Source organism: Lissotriton vulgaris, chromosome 6 (genome assembly GCF_964263255.1).
Source record: "Lissotriton vulgaris chromosome 6, aLisVul1.2, whole genome shotgun sequence".
NCBI lineage: Eukaryota > Metazoa > Chordata > Amphibia > Caudata > Salamandridae > Lissotriton > Lissotriton vulgaris.
Window position 1 is genome coordinate 497,676,532 of NC_141694.1, and position 19,012 is coordinate 497,695,543.

General features: G+C 45.1%; 1 protein-coding gene across 2 annotated transcripts in view; it reads right to left on the reverse strand.

Annotated features, from left to right (window-relative positions):
• SLC17A5 (solute carrier family 17 member 5) overlaps positions 1–19,012 on the reverse strand; it is a 402,583-nt gene that overhangs the window by 324,931 nt on the left and 58,640 nt on the right. Inside the window, exons 1-2 of one of the 2 annotated variants that reach the window (XM_086926505.1) lie at positions 5,021–5,268; positions 1,100–1,293 (exon numbers count right to left, since the gene is read on the reverse strand). In XM_086926505.1, coding sequence (XP_086782631.1) covers positions 1,100–1,258 — 159 coding nt within the window. In that variant the 5' untranslated portion in view covers positions 1,259–1,293; positions 5,021–5,268. Of the gene's footprint in view, positions 1–1,099; positions 1,294–5,020; positions 5,269–19,012 lie in introns of those variants that run through there. The other variant, XM_086926504.1, reaches the window with a different exon arrangement.

The window sequence follows — 19,012 nt, forward strand, 5'->3', positions numbered from 1 at the left end:
AACACCTCATCCTCAACCCCTCACCCTCACCCTCACAACACATATTGTGTTACAATAGGTGTCACATTTGCAAAAGATAAAACTATTGGCATTGTTAAATAACAAAGCTATTAATTCGCTATTTTCAAAACAAGCACATAAATAAAAAATGTGTCCTTTACAATACCAATAGCTCAAACTTTCCTAATGCAAGACCTATTGCATTGCTGTGCTTCTCTCCCCTGCTGCACTCTCCTGCTCTCTAGAGATGTGGCCTAACGATGAGAGCTGCCATCTAAGTCACGTAAATACAAAATATGTTGCATTCCAAATGCTATAGGTGTCACATTCGCAAAAGTTATAACTATTGGCATTGTAAATGACAAAGCCATCAATTTAGCAATTTTAAAAACCAACAAATAAATAACATATGTCATTTACAATACCAATAACTCCAACTTTTCTAATGCGAGACCTATTGCATTTCCAATGCTTGTTAATTTTGTTTCCTTGTTGGTTTTTTGTAAATTTACCCACTACGTTTCCCTCCACGCTTTTCCTTGTTATTCTTTCCCCAGTCCCTCGGCCTCCCCGCCACTACTCATCTACCCCTCCCAGTCGCATCTAATTTTCATTTTTCTTCTTTTTGTGTAGGGCACAGCAGTCGCGATTTGCTGCAGAACCTTTTTGTAAATGAGCTTTTGTTGACATTTAGCTTATTTTCTTCTTTTTATAAATCCCATGCAAAACAGGCGCCTGCCATTTGGAAACAATAAATCAAAAACCCAAAATGACAACTACACATGCCATATGTACGCACATGCATGGACAAACACACCTTCATGCTTTTTCCTTATGCTAAACAGCATTAGCAAAAACTAATGAGAAATCCAGCAGCAAAGACACTAGGTCTGCATTGGCATCCAAAAAAGGTCTATTTGCTAAAGAAATAAAGTGCAATTCATATTTTAAAAGTTACTAAAACATAAACATACTTTAGATTTTTACACAGCATAAAACCTCATTTAGCTTCAAAATATTGCTATGCTATGTTCTGAAGAGAACTAAAAGCGCCATGAAACATAAAGCAACAAGCAAAAATAGCTAATAATATTCTTACCTTTGATGTATGCGGCACAATCGTAGAAGAGCGGTCTGGACAGGTTTTGGTAGTTGTGTTGTCCACAATACTTGCATTTTTTTCAACCATATCTACCAATGCTACACTCAGATTTACACGTAGTGCATACAGCATGAAAAATCCGAACAATGCTAGCATTGCCAGATTGCAGCGAGCCGAGCAGCACAAAGGCACTGAAAGAAAAAAAACATCATTATTTGTTAAAAGCGAGCAGGGAGACAGAAAGCAGTTGCAAACAATACATAAGATGAATGCTAAACGTATATTTTAGTTCAAATTAACACATGTACTTGGAATCTTCTCTATCAAAAATGTAGTTCTCCCTTCTTCCTCCATTATGCTGATACCGGCTAGCATTTCACAGCCACCCGTCTTTTCAGCAGCTCCTTAAAAGAAAGCACTGGCAGGTTGCCTGGAGCCGGATGTTGACACTGGCAGATGCCAGAAGACAAAAAAGTTAAATTATACTGACAACAGCATTAAGAAAGTCATAAAAATGCATTTTAGTATTTAAAGAGAACTAAAGCTGGAAATCCACCTTGCAAAATTAATCCAATATGTATTCAGGTTTTACACTGCATTCTTTACCTATTGATAACTTGACGTACTGATGGACAGAGCATCCTACTTTAGTGTTCTCGATTGATCTTCGACATACCATCAAGTAGAGCTAGGCCCTCCCTCCAGACACTCAACGTCATTCATAGCCCCCTTAAGAGCATTCCAATATAAGAGGATGCCTTTTGGACTGGCGTCGGGAGCATCCGCATTTCAAAGAATAATGCAACATTTATTGCAGGGTATCCCCAAAACCATTTGTTTCTAAAACGATATCCTGAGTTTTGGCACCAGTATTGAGGAACATAACTGCATTCTCAGAACGGTGTTAGACAAACTCAAAGAGTCAGGATTGCCTATAAAACAAGTATTTGCAATGCAATAGGTCTCGCATTTGCAAAATTTAGAGCTATTGGCATTGTAAATGACAAACCTTTTATCTATGTGTTGGTCTTGGAAATTTACGCTACTTTGAGCATTGACATTGCAAATAACAATGCCTTTTATTTAGCTTTTCGAATTTAAAACATAAATAAAAGGCTTTGTCATTTACAATGGCAATAGCTTAAACTCGCATAAATGCGAGACCTATTGCATTGTAAATACTTGTTGATATCCTATAAGCCACACATCTTCAAAGGGCACCTCTGCTGACCTGAAAGTGCACACATTTGACCTTCTCCCAATTATTGCATGCCCTCGTTCACCGTTCTGTTGCTCTTGGGCTAGGTTTGCGCTATACAACTACCGGCACATAAACACATACATCCAAGGAAGCAAAAAGAACAGGTTTATTTGTCCCGTTTTGCATCACAGGGAATCCGTAGCAAAAAGCATTGTAAAATGCTCATTTGTTTGATGATGTCTGCTTGGGTTTTTAGCCCTATTATGAGATCACTGGACGGATGGCCATTGAAATATGGAACCATGCCCCTTAGTTGTGACACTAGATTATTTATTTGCCAGTATACTCATATAGCAACATATTTTTGGGCCTTCGTCGTGGTTTCAGGAAACCTAATCTGGTGTGTGACGGCTGACTGATTGTGGGGCGGGTGGGAAAGTCTGTGTGGAGGTTATGGGTGTATGTAGGGAAGGTCTACTTGTGAAGAATATGTGGTTTTTGCATATGAGTGCTGTGCTTTTTATATGTGAGGGGTGTAGTGGAATGTAGAAAAGTGTGTTGGTGTGTGTAAAGGTTGTGAGGATTTTCCCGTAGGATGTGTGTGATATGTGGAAAAGATGTCTGGGTGAAATGTGTCACTCTTATGTGACATGTTTTTGTATGTGTGTAAGAGGGATGTGGGTCTAGGTGGAATGTGGAGGTGTGTGTGTGTGTGTGTGTGTATAGGGTTGGACTATGTGTGCGAATGTTTTTGAGGTACGGACAAACTGTGAATGTTTAGGTATCTGCCTGTGATTTTGTCTGACAAAAAAGAAGGGACAAACCGCTGAGAAACACAAGCATTAGAAATGCAATAGGTCTCGAATGTGCTTGTGTTAGTGCTATTTGCGTTTTAAGTGGCAATGTCTTTTACCCTTTAAATACACTTGTAATAACGTTTGTTTGAAAAACTACAGACATGCATAGAAAAGGAAAATAAAGTTACGCTGTTTCGTATATAGGAGTAAAGCATTTTGCAACCCAAGAAAACAAAAGTTCGAAGGAGGGTTGGCAAGGAGATTGAATAGCATTCACACCCGTTTTATTTGTGAAAGGCGAGCTAAGAGAATGCCAAGGGGAGGGGTAGGGTAGAAACATAACAAGTGCAGAATTTGGAGTCGTTGGGGGTAAAGCAGTGCTAGCAGGAGCCCGCTGCGTGTGAGATGTAACCCCTGTACGAAACATCAGCAGGGCACATCAGCAGGGGGGAGAGAAGGACTATGGAAGTGGTGGTCACAGTATTGGGAGTTTATCGTCCCTATGGGCTTATGTAGAATAGGACATGGGAGACTCCATTTCCAGGAGGGGGCCTGGGTGCATGGAGTAGAGAGGGATACTGCGAGGCTCTGCATCCCCTCACTTCGTGGCTCAGCTGATGCAGGAACTGGGTGGGGCTCAAAAGGACACATGGAACCTTTAGCAGCAATAAATCCGAAGCAGCAGCAGAGTGGTGCAGGTAGCTGGGTCTTGGATTCCCGTCTATGACACCTGTACAATATTACCCCCAATCACGTACAGTCCCCACGAGCTCCCCTAATTCTGGCTATGTCTGCAATCAATAACAAGGCATTTAAGTAATTACGAGTCACTTAATGTCTTCGCTGCGCTTGGTGTGCAAGCAGGGTGGTTGAGAGGCCGGGGAGGGAGGTGGAACAAACGGAACGGGAAGTTAAATGGAGGTTTGCAAAACAAAAGAAAGGTGGGCTGCCAAAGTTGAAGATACAGGTGGGGAGACAAGAAGGTGGTGCAGGGGAGACGAGGAGGCAGTGCAGCTGCCGCCCCGCTGCTCGGGTCAAAACGCCATGTGAGTGAACCTTTCAGAAGAGGTGGGACATGCACCTACCTTTAGCCATTTGCAGGCTTTGATTACAAAAAGACATGCAAAAGCCAACCCAATGCTTGGGAGGAGTCAGACCCACACAGTAATTACAATAAGACTCGCAGAGCAGCGCAAGGCTCAACCTAAACAGTACATCTTGACTTTTCTTTCCTGTATTAAACCCAGTTTTATTTCTTAAAAAAATGAGTTATAGTTGCAACTTAGTTATAGAAGTGGTATCTTTCGTCCACCCCTGTCCCTTTTGCCCCAAGTGGTATTCCCCAAGCGAAGCTGACAGTAGAATGTTGGTGCTCTTGTCAGTGAGGAAAGTGGATGGCTAATAAACGAGTCTCAAATTATCAGGCGTCTTGTCACTTCATTTGGAATTTTTACACTGGCGACGGATCTGTGCAGGGGGCAGCTTTAGCCATCTCCCCTTTGTGTGCTCTCTCCACACAAAAGGACGAATGGAGGAAGAGAAAGAAGAAGAATAAAAGATAAAGAGGTACTGTGGTATGCAAGGCAGTCTTTGGAAGCGAGGATTAGAGGACGTGCGGAAACTTTGGAAAAGAATAGAGACTGCAGTGAAATAAACAAGAGCATCCTGCGTATTAAGTTGCAGAAAGAGAGCATAATGACTGTTAAAATAAATTCATTTCCATGAAAAGAACACAGCGTCGTGTTTGCAGTCGATGTGTTGTGTACAGTAATTAATCAGGAGGCGTGCGCTAGTCCTGAGCAGCGAGGAAGAAGCGCAGTGTGTCCATAGTGAGACTTAAGAAGCAAATGGGAGAGCGATACGAAAACGGCTACAATTTTTATAGTGCCACGCATTCTACCCTGCTGGAGTAAAGTTTACCTTGCTGTGGGAGGTGTCAACAGCAGGAGCAGTCATCCGGTGTCCAGGCCGTCGGGGAGAGGAGTTGCGAGGTGACTCCCAGAGGTCGTGTTCCTGGGTCAGCATTCGGGTGGTTGGCCCCTGTCGACGTCGTCTCACTGGGTCGAGGAGTCCGTGGAATCCCTGGCGTTCAAAGGGGTCACGCAGGCCGGGGGTGTTTGAGGAGAATCCTGTCAGCGGCCGCGGCGTTTCCCTCAGCCTTGTCAGCCAGGATGTTCAAAAAGTCAGCTGACTAACCGGATCTCCGGCGTTCCCGGCGCACCAGCCACTCTAGAGCCGTGTGTGTCAACCAGGAAGCAGAGGTGTCAGAGATAAAGAAATAACAGGAACTGATTTCATTGCTGGAAAAGTCAAACGGCGCAAGGAAGCTGATGCCGTTTTAGGAACAGATAAATCGCCCTGACTGTATGGATTTTGTCTTCAGATACATAGAAGGTGGTGAGTGCACTGCAGGAGACCCTACTGGGGAAGTCTATGAATGAATTGTCCTCGGCAAGGAACTGCAATGTTTCAGGGGACCTGCATAAGAATGTATTCATGCTGGAAGCGTGAGGGGTTGTAATTTTCATGTTCCATACTTCATGTAGTGTGTAAAAGAAAAAAACAAAAACAAAGGATAAGTGAATCTTTACTGTTTAACTGTCCAATTCAGCCGGTTATCTGAAGCTATTTCAATTTACCCTCGCCCTCCTAGCACCCTTTCCACATAACCATGGCGGCAGCAAGCATGAGCCAACCCCCGCCGTTTTTAAATGATATAGGTGAACCAGAAATCAGCTGGAAGGAGTGGGTGAAGTTGTTTGAATCCTACCTTATAGCGGTGGGGGGGTGAGAAATACAAAGTAGAAAGGAAAAAACACATATTACTGCACAATTTGGGAATACAGGGGCTCAAAGTGTATGAGTCACTGCCTATGCAAGAACAGGAGGGGGAGTTGGAAGGAGACATAGATGTTTATGAGCAAACCATGAGTAAACTGGAAAAACATTTTGGCTAAAGGGTAAATGTTGTATTAGAACGCCACAAGTTCTTTAAAAGATGCCAGGGAAAACAAGAATCTGTGCAGAATTACATTGCATCACTGTGGGGTCTTACTCAACTATGTGAGTTTGGTAATTTAACTGATTCCCTCATAAGGGACCGACTTGTTAGGTGCACTAACAACCCACGCATACAAGAGAAATTACTGGCAAAAAATCCTGGGTGAAGGGAAGCCATTGAAATAGCCAAATCAGTGGAACATACTGCTAGATGTGTCAGGGAAATGAAACCTAGTAGCGAAGTTGTGGCTTCTATAAATGATGAGGAGGACCGGAGTGAGGTGTACAAGGTGAAGTTAAAGGAGAATAGTAACATCAGAGGAGAGAGCAAAGAAAGGGGACCAAAATGCTACAGATGTGGCAGTAATAATCACTTTGCCACTTTTTCCAATGCCCTGCCAGGTATGTTACCTGTAAAAAATGTAATAGGAGAGGGCATTTCGCGAGAGTATGTAGAGATTGGGAACTGCACAACAGAGATCAGGAGAGGAACATGGAGAGGAGCACTAATAAGGAAATTAAGTACATAGAGCAGAGAGGCAGAAAGATAATCTTGCACTAACTTAAACTCCATATACCCAAAGTGTGATGTGTACATCGATGGGAAGTGTGTAGAAATGTACGCTGATTCATGTTCACCATTCACCTTATTGAACAAAGATGATTTTGTGTCTATGGGAATTTGCAATGTTAATGAACTGAAAATGCCTAATATTTTTCCTACAGGATACAACAAAGGACATATATCCATGTTAGGCATGAAAAATGTACAGTTGCGTTTTAAGGACAGGGAAACTTATGGAACAGTGCATGTGGTGAAATCAGGGTCCAATCTTCTGGGGTGGGTCCACCAGAAAGAGCCGGGTATCATCTTAGACCCTAACAGCGTAGAACAAGTTTTGCTCACAGATAGGTCCATAAAAGGTGAAAACATTTGTGATGAGTTCAGTCAACTATTCAAAGAGGAGCTGGGGTGTTTGCACAAGTTTCAACATAGGATCAAGTTGAAATACAATGCGAGACCAGTTGTACACAAATTACGCCCTGTACCACATAAGCTAATAACTCCTTTGGAAGAAGAGTTGCGCAAGCTGTGCGACCTAGACATTATTCAACCTATCAGCTGCTCCGAATGGTTGGCCCCAATTGTTATCGCAGCCAAGTCAAGTGGGGAAGGGATTCGTCTCTGTGTGGATTTGCGCAGTCTCAAAGACAATATATGGGTGGAATGTCATCCTTGCCTATAATAAATGAAATGCTAAGTACCATGGGTCCTGCAAAATACTTTAGCGTGATAGATCTCTCCATGGCATATCATCAGATTAAACTTCACCCAGAGTCGAGACCAATCACGGCGTTCATCACCTCAGTAGGGGCATTCATGTTTAAAAGGATGCCTTTTGGACTGGCGTCTGCAGCGGCCGTATTTCAAAAAGCTATGGAGAAGATCTTAGAAGGAGTCGAACGCACCATGTGTTTCCAAGATGACATATTGGTCTATGGTCAAACCGAGGAGGAACATGACAGAGTAATAAGACAAGTTTTCGGGAGACTCATGGATGCGGGACTAACTGTGAAAAAAGGGAAATGCAAAATAAAAGTAAAAGAAGTAGAGTACTTGGGACATTCGATATCAGAAGATGGGTTCAGACCGAAGAGCAGTTTAATCCAGGCGGTGAAGGAGGATCCCAGTCCCAAGAATAAAGAGGAATTAAAGTCCTTCTTAGGACTTATGGAGAATATGTCCAAGTACATGGACAATTTTGCTGCCAAGTGTGAACCGATGAGAGAGCTCTTGAAGAGGAACAGAGATTTTATATGGAGTAAGGAACATGATGCGGTGGCGAACTCATTAAAGAAGGAGTTGATAAACTCACCGGCATTAGGTACCTTTGACGCACTCAAGAAGACCATACTGGCTACAGATGCTTCCAACAATGGCCTGGGGGCAACCTTGATTCAGAAGGATGGGAAGGATGGGAAGGATGAGAAGATAATCGCCTTTGCATCCAGGAGTCTCACAAACCCCAAGAGGAATTACTCAGTAATTGAAAGAGAAGCCTTGGCCTGTTTCTGGGCCGTGAGACACTTCAAGTTTTTCCTGTGGGGCTTAAGATTCACCATCCGAACAGATCATAAACCCCTCACCTTCGTATTTTCAGTGAAGGGTCTAGAAAATTGCACTCCTCGTATCAGCAGGTGGATTCTGGGACTGGAACATTACAATTTCAAAGTGGAATATGTTCCGGGCAAGGATAACAAAATTGCGGATTTCCTATCGAGGTCACCATTGCCAGGAGTAGAGACTACAGAAGAAGCTCTTGACAGTCCGATATTAATGATGAGGATACCTGCGATCACGGAGAAGGAATGGGAGGAGAATATGAGGAAAGACAAGGAGCTAATTACCCTAAGAGACTACATGGAAAAAGGATGGCCGAATAAGAAGAGAGAACTTGAAGCCAGCATTGAGGATTACTGGGAAGTCAGGAATGAATTAAGTGTCATTGGAGGAAGAATCTATCGCAACAACAGGGTGGTACCACCCAAGGACCTCAGGATGAAGGTCATTGATTTGACACATGAAGGCCATCTGGGGCGTAGCACTACCAAAGCCAGGTTAAGGACAAATTTCTGGTTCCCCAGAATGGATGCCATGGCTGAACAACTCGTAAAGGAATGTGGGGCGTGCGCCAGGAGCGACAAATCTAAGGCAGTGCAAAAAGCACCTTTATCTCCAGTAAATGTGCCAACTAAACCATGGTGCAAGTTGGCCATGGACATCATTGGACCAATGCAGGATTTAGGAGAAAGGAAAAGATTCATGATAGTCCTGATCGACTACACTACACATTGGATCAAGCAGAAGTTTGTTCACAGTGTCACCACCAAACTTGTGATAGAGTTTTTGGATGATGTGTTCTGTGAAGAGGGAATACCTGCGACCCTGGTGACCGACAACGGGTTACAGTTCACCTCAGAAGAAATGCAAGACTTCCTCAAGAAAATGCACATAAAGCATGAAACCACAGCTTTGTATTGCCCGATGGCAAATGGCTTAGTGGAACGCGCTAACAGGATCATCAAGGAAAATATCCAGTTAGCTGCCACCAATGGACATGACATAGGAGGTTCTCTGAAGAAATGTCTGTGGGCATACCATACCACACCTAATAAGGTCACGGGCATATCACCTTTTGTGGCATTGCGTGGTAGGGAACCCTGCACAAAATGTAATCCCAGTTGGTTAAGTGGGGGCGAGGCTAGAGAAGTGGATCGGGAGGAAGCAGGAGAAAAGACCAAGCAACACCAAGACAACTACAAGCAGTGGTATGACAAAAAACACGGGGTGAAGTGTGTCAAATGGGAGGTAGGTGACATGGTACAAGCCAGGAAGAGCAGTAAAAGGGGGGCCACCCAAAGTAAATACTATTCACCTTGCAAAATTGTCAAAGTGTTGAAAAATGTGGTCCAACTTGAAAATGGCCAATGGTGGAGTTTTGATAATATTGTAAATGCTCATGTGTAGTTCTGTTTCTGTCTACCTTTCCTAGGTCCTTTCTATAGTATCTGTATTCCCATGTTCCTAGGATTCAATGGTTTCATGGTCACCCTTATGTAAGGGAGATGTGTTGCAACTTAGTTACAGAAGTGGTATCTTCCGTCCACCCCTGTCCCTTTTGCCCCAAGTGGTATTCCCCAAGCGAAGCTGACAGTAGAATGTTGGTGCTCTTGTCAGTGAGGAGAGTGGATGGCTAATAAACGAGTCTCAACTTATCTGGCGTCTTGTCACTTCATTTGGAATTCTTACAATTATATTAATGAAAACATTAAAAATAAAAAGTGTAATTATTTGATGAAGACTGCCAAAATCACCTCTTTGCTAAAAATCATTCTCTGTCCGTGTGCTGTATGTAACACTTGATTACCCCACTAATTATCTTTAGATCACAGACTGGTGGGTGGGAATTGGTTTTCATGTGCTTTGTTTTCCAGACCCTAAACTCTACCAGTGGTTTTGGATAGCGTCCCAATATCTTTTTGGCTCACAGGACTCCCAAATAAACACACTCCCCTCAGCTTTCAATCTTGTACACTTAGCAGAAATGTCTTTTTTGCCACGTTATTCCCTACAAACATTTGAAACTAGCTAGCCATCCATCACTATTCTGCTATAACATATGCTGTACTGCTTAAACAATTAAATTGTCGTATTTATGTTAAACACCAACAACCAATCAAAACTGCTTAGATAATATAATTACTGCTACATGGACTCCATGTCGAAATAGTTTTTACAATAAGAGTTACACTTCCCCCACTCAAAAAAATTCTCAAACGGAGATTTATTTTTCCCCACATCCTAGAGTGATACAGTCCTTCAATCACTCTTCCACAAAGAGACACGGGGGGGGGTGTAAAAAAGCACAATTTCCCTATTGGACAATCAGAGCGCGAGCCATTTCCAGCGGTTAATGTAAATACTCCGTATCACCACCAGGTCAGATAAAGAGAGTTCCTACACTGTGTGGCAATGAAAGTGATCCCTGTATTAGAACACAAAGTAAACGTTGACGTGTGCTGGTAGGCTATTTAAACCCTCACACATACCATAATGGGATTAACATCCTCGTTCCAGTCTCCACTACCCCCTCCCCTCCACATAAGAAAGGTGTTAAAGCCTTGCTCTGTCAGAATGTTTAGATAATGCCTGCGCCGGGTCTGAACGCAAACGAAGCACAAATATATTATAATCCTACCAAAAGAAGGAAATAAACCCTCTCTAAATAACTACCCCAATAACGTAATAAACAATAAATCGGTATAAATTAAGCCACCTTAAAAAATATATGTAATTCGCATTTAAAAATAAAAATCTATTTAACAAGTATACTTCTCCATCAGAAAGAACTTCTCCCTACCAACATCAATCACAGTGAATTAAAAGTCCAACTATCTTTCTTTCAAATATGTTCAGTAAGGAGCATTATTCAAAGCAGCAACAGTTTAACACCTTCAATGTGTCACGGAGACGTCGAATGTGCAGTCTGGGCTGTAACCACCGGTAGAATGTCAGGAAAGCCTAACGTCCCGAAAAGAAACCATACTTCGCGACAACCCACTAATCGCGTTGCAGTATTAGAATAGCGTTAAAGGCGCACGTGAAGTGTCAACGACACAGATCTCTAAAACTGTATGCTACATCGGGAGTAAATGCAATCTTCAATCTCGCCGTTCATCGCCCCTCAACACACATCTCTCCCTCAAGAACAAACAATACCAAGAAACCCAAACGATCACCGCCTCTCCCCTACCTCCTCCACCGCTGAGGAACATGTTGGAATGATGGCACAAACGAAACAAAACAGAAAAAACGGGGCGGGAACAGGATACTGAATCCCGCCCCTCCAGGACTCCCTGACCTGCCTCATCGTTGCCAAGGCAATATTTCAAGAAATGCTGTCGTGCTACCATAAGGTAGGTCATGGAGTCCTCGAGAGGCGGGATCCAGAGCAGACAAATCTGCTAAACAGGAGTTTTTTCCAATGGCAGGCCTCCGTTTCCAGAGGCCTTCCAATGGAAAAAAGGGGCGTGGTTTCACGACGTACTGAATTCTTCTCCTCACAATATCTCTCTGCCTGCAGCAGGGCATGCCCTGCAATGCAGGCTTCGACCTAAAAAGAAAAATGTTGTATAGGAGTAACCTCTGTAGAATATTTAGGCCACACAATATCACAAGAAGGCATCACACCTAAAATGGATTTGTTAGAATCAGTCAAGAAGGGGCCTGTTCCAACAAACCAGGATGAATTCTCTCTTAAATTCATGGAGTCTTATTAAAAATTTGTAGCAGATTTTGCCAAAATAGTGGATCCCCAACATAACCTACTTAAAAATAAAAAAAAGAGTACGGCATTCTTATAGGATCAGAGTTGTCAAATAGCCATCCTCAAAATAAAATCTGCCATAATAGACGCCGTATCATTAGGAAGATTTGATCCCAACAAACCCACCTGCATGACCACGGATGCCAGAAACAAAGGTTCTGGGGCCATGCTAACACAAAGAGAAAACGCTATTGAACACATAATTGCATTTGCTTCTAGGGTATCAAAGGTGCAGAGCATAGGTACTCTGTTGTGAAAAGGGAAGCATTAACCTGCTACTGGGCTGTCAAGTATTTAAAATTCTTCTTGTGGCAAATCCCATTCATTATAAAATTGGGCCATAAAACACTTTGTTGAAACAGAGTAAAGATACAACCTCCCCTGGATCATATAGACCAACAGCAATATTAACCCCTTAAGTGCTGCCTCGGTGCATTGGCCGACGGCAGCACTACCTCCCCAGTGCTGCGCACGACCATTGGACGTCCATTCAGCACTAGTTCCAATGGACAGCGCAGCACTGGGGAGGAATGTTTAATAGCATCTATGAGGTTAAATGTGGACTATGAAATCTTAGCAAATGATTTTAGCTAACCAGCTGGTACCACTCGTTCCCAACCTGGTGCACTTGACCAGAATGGGTTTGTCCCTCACCATAATCCAGCACTGAACATTTGCCGCTACTTAAGGGCAGCCGACTATGAATCAATCAATCATACCTTTATAGAGAGCACTACTCACCCGCAAGGGTCTCAAGGCGCTAAGGGGGGGGGGGGGGGGGCTGCTTTTGCTCGAACAGCCAGGTCTTGAGCAGTCTCCTGAAGGTCAGCAGGTCCTGTGTCTGTCTCAGGTGGATCAAGAGGGTGTTCCATGTCTTGGCTGCGAGGTGGGAGAAAGATCTGCCACCGGTGGTAGTTCTGTTGATGGTGGGACGGTGGCATGGGAGAGGTCAGCCGACCGACGCTGGCGGTTGGGAGTGTAGGCGAATCGTTTGTTGAGGTATGTTGGTCCGACGTCATGGAGTGCTTTGTGAGCATGGGTGAGGAGTATGAAGGTGCTCATCTTGTTGACGGGGAGCCAGTATGCCCCCATCAACTGGCCTCGGTCGGGATGCATGGTACTGGACCTAGAGAAGGCCTTTGATTTGCTAGACTGGAATTTCCTTTTCGCCCCCCCCCCCCCCGGCTCTGTATGGCATGGGGCCTCACTTCCTTAGTATGGTTAAGCTGCTATATAAACGCCCAACCGCCGGGTTCGGACGGGACCCTATATATCGGACCCCATACAGGTGAGACGGGGGACTCGGCAAGGATGCTCGTTATCCCCCTTCTCCTTGCATTGGCGGTTGAACCACTTGCGGCACACATCCACGCGCATGTGGACATGGGAGTGAACTTGGGGGATGGCACACACGTTATCTTGTTATACTTGGACGACTTGCTGTTGTATGTACATGACCTCCATAGCATCCCGCCCTCCTTAGATCAGGCTCTAACACGCTTCGCCGTGGCTTCGGAACTGAGGGTCAAGGCTGCGAAATCTATTCTCTACCCGTTTCTGCAGGAGACCCCAGATCAAGGATACTCCCTAGGAGATGTCTCGGGGACATGGTGTACCGATCCTTTTAGATATTTAGGGCTACGCATATACCGTACGAATGAAAACATTTACGAAGGGAACATAATCAGAGCCACTACTACAGCCAACCAGTCACAAATGCTCAAAAGATGGCACCCGGCCAGCCAGATTCAAACAGACAAGGGAACTGCTTTCCAACCAAGGCATCGAAACAAAAAACGGACTATGGAATTTGACCCCTTTTTGTTAAAATAAAGGTAGGACCATTCTAGATGCTCCAAGGAGGCGGCCATCTTGTAATGGTGTTTTTCTCCTCATTACTCCTCTCAATCCTGGATTCTCACACCAACTCAGCCAATCTCCCCACTGTATCTTCATCACTAGGAAGACCCTTGCTAACGCGCCTACTATCTATATGAATAAACCCCACATAATCATGTAATCAATTTAAATGATTGATTTTTGAATTATCCTTGCAGTTGCGTTGTAATTAAGCAGTGGCGATCTGACCATTGCTCCCTTTCATTTTCCCGAGCCCCTCCTAATGGGTCTTCCTTTGCTCCCCCACCCTATTATATCTACATCCTGAACCTTTTTGCTACCTTAATCGCTACCTCTTGCACACCACATTCATCATGGCACAAAATAATTACCATGTCTCCAACCCATTAACTCAATCAGGAGTAAACTCTTAAGTTTATATACCCCCCCCAACCAATCGATAAATGCAAAGAAGAGTTTTAAACACAATCTCCTTAAACGTTGGCCTGAAATGCTTATATCTGACACATATATGTCCAGTAAGGGCAATATAATGACAGTCCTCATCTCATCTTCTATACCAACATAAGAGCTCAGTAGAGAAAGGCCTCGCTTTATGGAGTGGTGTGGCTCACTGGTTAGAGGCGGCAGACCCGGGAGCAGAGGACGGCCCGGGACCAGGGTTCAATTCCCGACGCGGCAGGGTCGTGGACCAGGGTCAGCAGACTCGATAATTCTCACCTCGGTGCCTTCTCTAACCAGGGATCACACTTGGCAACTCTGGGCATTAACTTGCCTCATCACCACAACGGCCCCCACAAACGCCGGGGATGCCTGGTTTCACCTTGGAGAAACCCAGTAGGGACCATCTCACAGGGAAAGCCAGGACGGGTTCTCCAGCGGTCTATGGCGCAGAGATACTCCTTCGGGAGTCGATTCTAGCGCGTTAGAAACCCGCAAAATGCTTAATACCAAACAGCTGACCGAAACTCTGCATGGCTTTCGTTTAACCACACTTCCATCCTCGGCCTTTAAGGCTGAGCTGACTATTTCCCTTTACAATAATGAGAATGTCCTTATTCAAGCCTTGGACCTGAACCTCAAGCGATTTAACTATGCCTTCTTAAGGATTAAGAACACACTAACTCCATCCCTTCCACCAGCTGTCAGACTGGGCCACCCACATTGTCTGCTCCAGAGGTGTCAGAAGGCCAACCCTTCCCTTATCCTGTGCTCCAATATGTAAACATGCACACCACAGATCTACCCAACTTAACAGAGGATATTTTTATTCCTCACACCATGAACCTGAACAACCACTTTCTGCCTCGTGTAGGTGAGGGTTTAACTGCCCTGAGTACCACCCACCTTGCGGTGGTCCCCACCACTGTTCCTCCTTTACATTGTCTTGCCTCTTATCCTTGGTCCCCTGCGTCACGCAATGCTTGTTCCAACAAAGGGAGTGATGGGCACCCTGCCAACTCTAACACCCAAATAGGCTTGGATATTCTTCCCTTAGGCCCGGGACCTTCCAACTGCAGTGCCAGGAATCTAGTTTCTGTCTCCAGGGCGATGACCAGTAACAGACAATCACCCCCACTCTCATTACATTCTTCACCCTCTACCTCTCCTAACTCCACTCTGCCTTTCTCTATGCACATTCCAGGCTCTGATTCCTATCTCTAGCATGATCTTATCTCCCTCTATAACTGTGCCAATGATCCTTTGCAACGCTCTATTACTACTCTCACTGCTGAACCAGTCATACCTTCGCTTGAAAGTTCTGCAAATCAGTGCATGAACAATATGTCTTAATGAAAAGATTGCAGACCTCAAGCATGATCTTGCAGTTGTCAAAGAGATGGTGCATAGCATATTTCAGTTCTCCTTGAAGATGGAGAAGCTCTGGATCTCAGCTACTGCTCAGAGGAATGATAGCTACAAATCACAGAATCTGTCCTATTCAGACCATCCAGCTTTCAGCTCCTCTCTTAGTTCCAGTTAGAGCTCTAGGCCTTTACCTAATCATCTCTCTAGACCCCACAGACACTTACCTCAGCTATCTGAAGAGGACATTCTCACTCTTCTTTTCTCCTACACTGACTCAAGGTCGGTCTCCTCCACCATATCTTCTGTTAACACTCCCTCCATCATTGCTTACCCTGAGAGGGAACAGAGTCTTAAGCACAGAACGGTGAACAAAGAAAACCTACTGTACATAGCCACCTTTCTTCAAGAAGTACTCACTTCCAATCTGCATGTCAAATTGATGCTACTCAATTGTAGATCAACTGTGAAACATGCAGCTGATATTTCAGAACGTATCACTGCGCAAAACTTGGACCTTCTGCTCATCACAGAAACTTGGCTCAATTATACCTCTTCCCCAGTTCTTGACATCTTAATCCCCCCGGACTACCCCATTTTTAGAAGTGACTGACTGGGTAAAACAGGTGGGGGCATTGCTTGTATTCATCACTCCAACAGCACAGTAAAACAATCTCTATGTTAATGTTACTGGAGGTTTTGTAAAGCGCTCAGCTGCTCCGAAGAGCGTCCCGGCGCTATAGATCATTATACACAAATACCAGCAACTAACAAGACAGCCAAAGCGGCACTAAGAATCAACAGGAACAACTTACAGGGCAAAAAGATGAGTTTTAAGTCCCTTTCTAAAGGTAGACAGATTGGAGCACGTTCGCAACGTCAAGGGCAGAGTGTTCCAAAGACGGGGGCCAGGTAACTAAAAGAGCGACCTCCACAACTAACACGTCTCACTGCCGGCACGATTGCATTGGCCTGGGCAGCCGACCTCAAGGGTCTAGATGGGAGATAGAAGTTGACCCTTCTCTGCAAATAGCCAGCGCCGAAATTGTGTAGCGCCTTAAAAGCTGTGGTTAAGGTCTTAAAGGAGATGCGCTTACGAATCGGCAGCCAATGCAGAGTAACAAGGAGGTTGCTGGCCCTGGCTCTTCTGGTAAGACCAAAGATTGCCCTGGCTGCCGAATTTTGGACTACCTGCAGGCGGGTCAGCAGATATTCAGGAAGACCCAGATAAAGGATGTTGGCATAGTCTAGGCGTGAGCCTATCAAGGCCTGCACCGTAATCTTCTTGTGCTCCAAAGATTGGTACGGCAGAAACTCTCTCAACATCCTTAGGATGGCGAAGCACTTCCCCGTCAGGCCAGCTACCTGGGCCTTGAAGGAGAGGGTGTTATCAACCAGCATGCCCAGATTCTTAGCTGTAACAGAATCGCTGGCAGGGTGGAACATGGTCGAAGGCCACCAGTGCTTCCATCTCGGGTCGGCAGGACAACCAAAAAACAATCTCGGATTTGTCTGAGTTGCATTTGAGGCCGCTTTTCCCGAACCAATCAAACACAAACTCCAGACACTTCCGGATGGCCGCTCCGTCGAAGTCACAGCTCCTGTCACAAGTGAACAGGAGTTGTGTATCATCCGCATAGGAGACGATCTGAGCCCCTAGCTCCTCTGCTCGCGCCACTAAAGGTGTCATGAAGATGTTAAAAAGAGAGGGGCTGAGTATGGAGCCCTGCGGGACCCCCACCTCAAGCTGCGGCATAGGGGAGGAGAAAGGGTGAGCCCAGATCGTTTGTCTGCGGTCGGCCAAGAAAGATTGAAACCATTCGAACACCGTTCCCCTCAGGCCAATCTCCCAGAGTCTTGTCAGGAGAAGGTCGTGGGGAACAGTGTCGAAGGCCGCCGACAGATCAAGCATGATGAGCAAGGCCTTTCCGCCCCTGTCCAGAGTTTCCTTCACAGTCTCGGTCACCTCGAGTAGAGCGGTTTCTGTACTCAGGTTAGATCTAAACCCGGACTGTGACTGATGTAACAAGGAATTGACCTCTAGAAAGTTGGCTAGGGTGGTGTGTACATGCTTCTCCGCTATTTTGGCCAAAGCGGGCAGCAACGAGATTGGCCTGTAGTTGGAATGCAATTTGGCATCTGCATTCGGCTTTTTAATAAGGGGAAGGACTAGGGCCTGCTTCCAAGATGTGGGGACTTTGCCCGTGCTCAGGGATGAGTTGATAATAGGGTTGATGATAGAATTAAGAGCAGGAGCCAAGGTCGCAAGACACTTGGCGGGCAAGGGTCAAGTGGAGAGCCAGATTTCAAGTTGGACAAGAGGTCCAGCGAGGCATGAAGCTCTAAAACAGGAAAGCAGTCAAGGGTAGGACCCGAGGTATCCGTGTCCGGTGCAGATGAGTGTAACCAGGGATTAAGAGAGTCGTCGGCCGCAGAGCCGGAATCCGTGATGTTATGAGCTCCTTGCAAGGCCGACTGGATGGTACGAATTTTATTAGTGAAAAATTCTGCAAGCTCCGTAATCCATGGTTCCGAGAAGACAGACGTGGGAGTACAGCAGGAGGGAGAGATAAACTCTTTAACAATCTTAAGGATCTCTTTGCAGGAGTTATCTGCTTCCTCAATCCTTTTAGCTATAAAGGATTTTTTCTCTGCTGTGATCTCCCGATGATATTCCTTCACTGCTTCTCTATAAGACTGCTTAGCAGATGTATCATACTGCCTCCGCCAAATTCTCTCCAGCCTCTTGCAGTGCCTTCTCTTACCAGCCAAGGCAGCAGAAAACCACGGGGCCGACGCTCTTGCCAGTTCTGATCTAACCTGGCGGGGTGGTGCCAAGGCTTCCAAACGTGCAGTGAGCCAGTTCTGAAAACACACTACATCGTCCTCCAACCTACCTGTGAGAACACAAGGATAGGTTTCTAAGGCCCGAGTAAGCATGGCAGGGGTGACTTTGCGGAAGGCTCTAGGCATACGTGCTATTTGCCGCTGCACATGGCGATCGGACGCTCAATGATGTACTATCACGAAGTCCGCTAGGAAATGGTCCGACAAGAGGACTGGGGCGAGGGAGGAGAGGGACACCGGAACGGTCGAGAAGATTTGATCTAAAATGTGCCCTCTCTCGTGTGTAGGTGCCTGCAAGTACATATGAAATCCCACCGAAGAAGTCATATCCAGGAATTTTTGCACTTCAGGGTCCTCAACCTTATCCATGTGGATGTTAAAATCCCCTAGGATTAGGCAGTGTTTTGCCCTAAGACTGAGTGTGGAAATAATCGAGAACAAATCCTCAGTAAATGAGCCGAGAGGGCCCGGAGGTCTATAAAGCAAGAGCCCAAAGCAGGATTGATGGGGG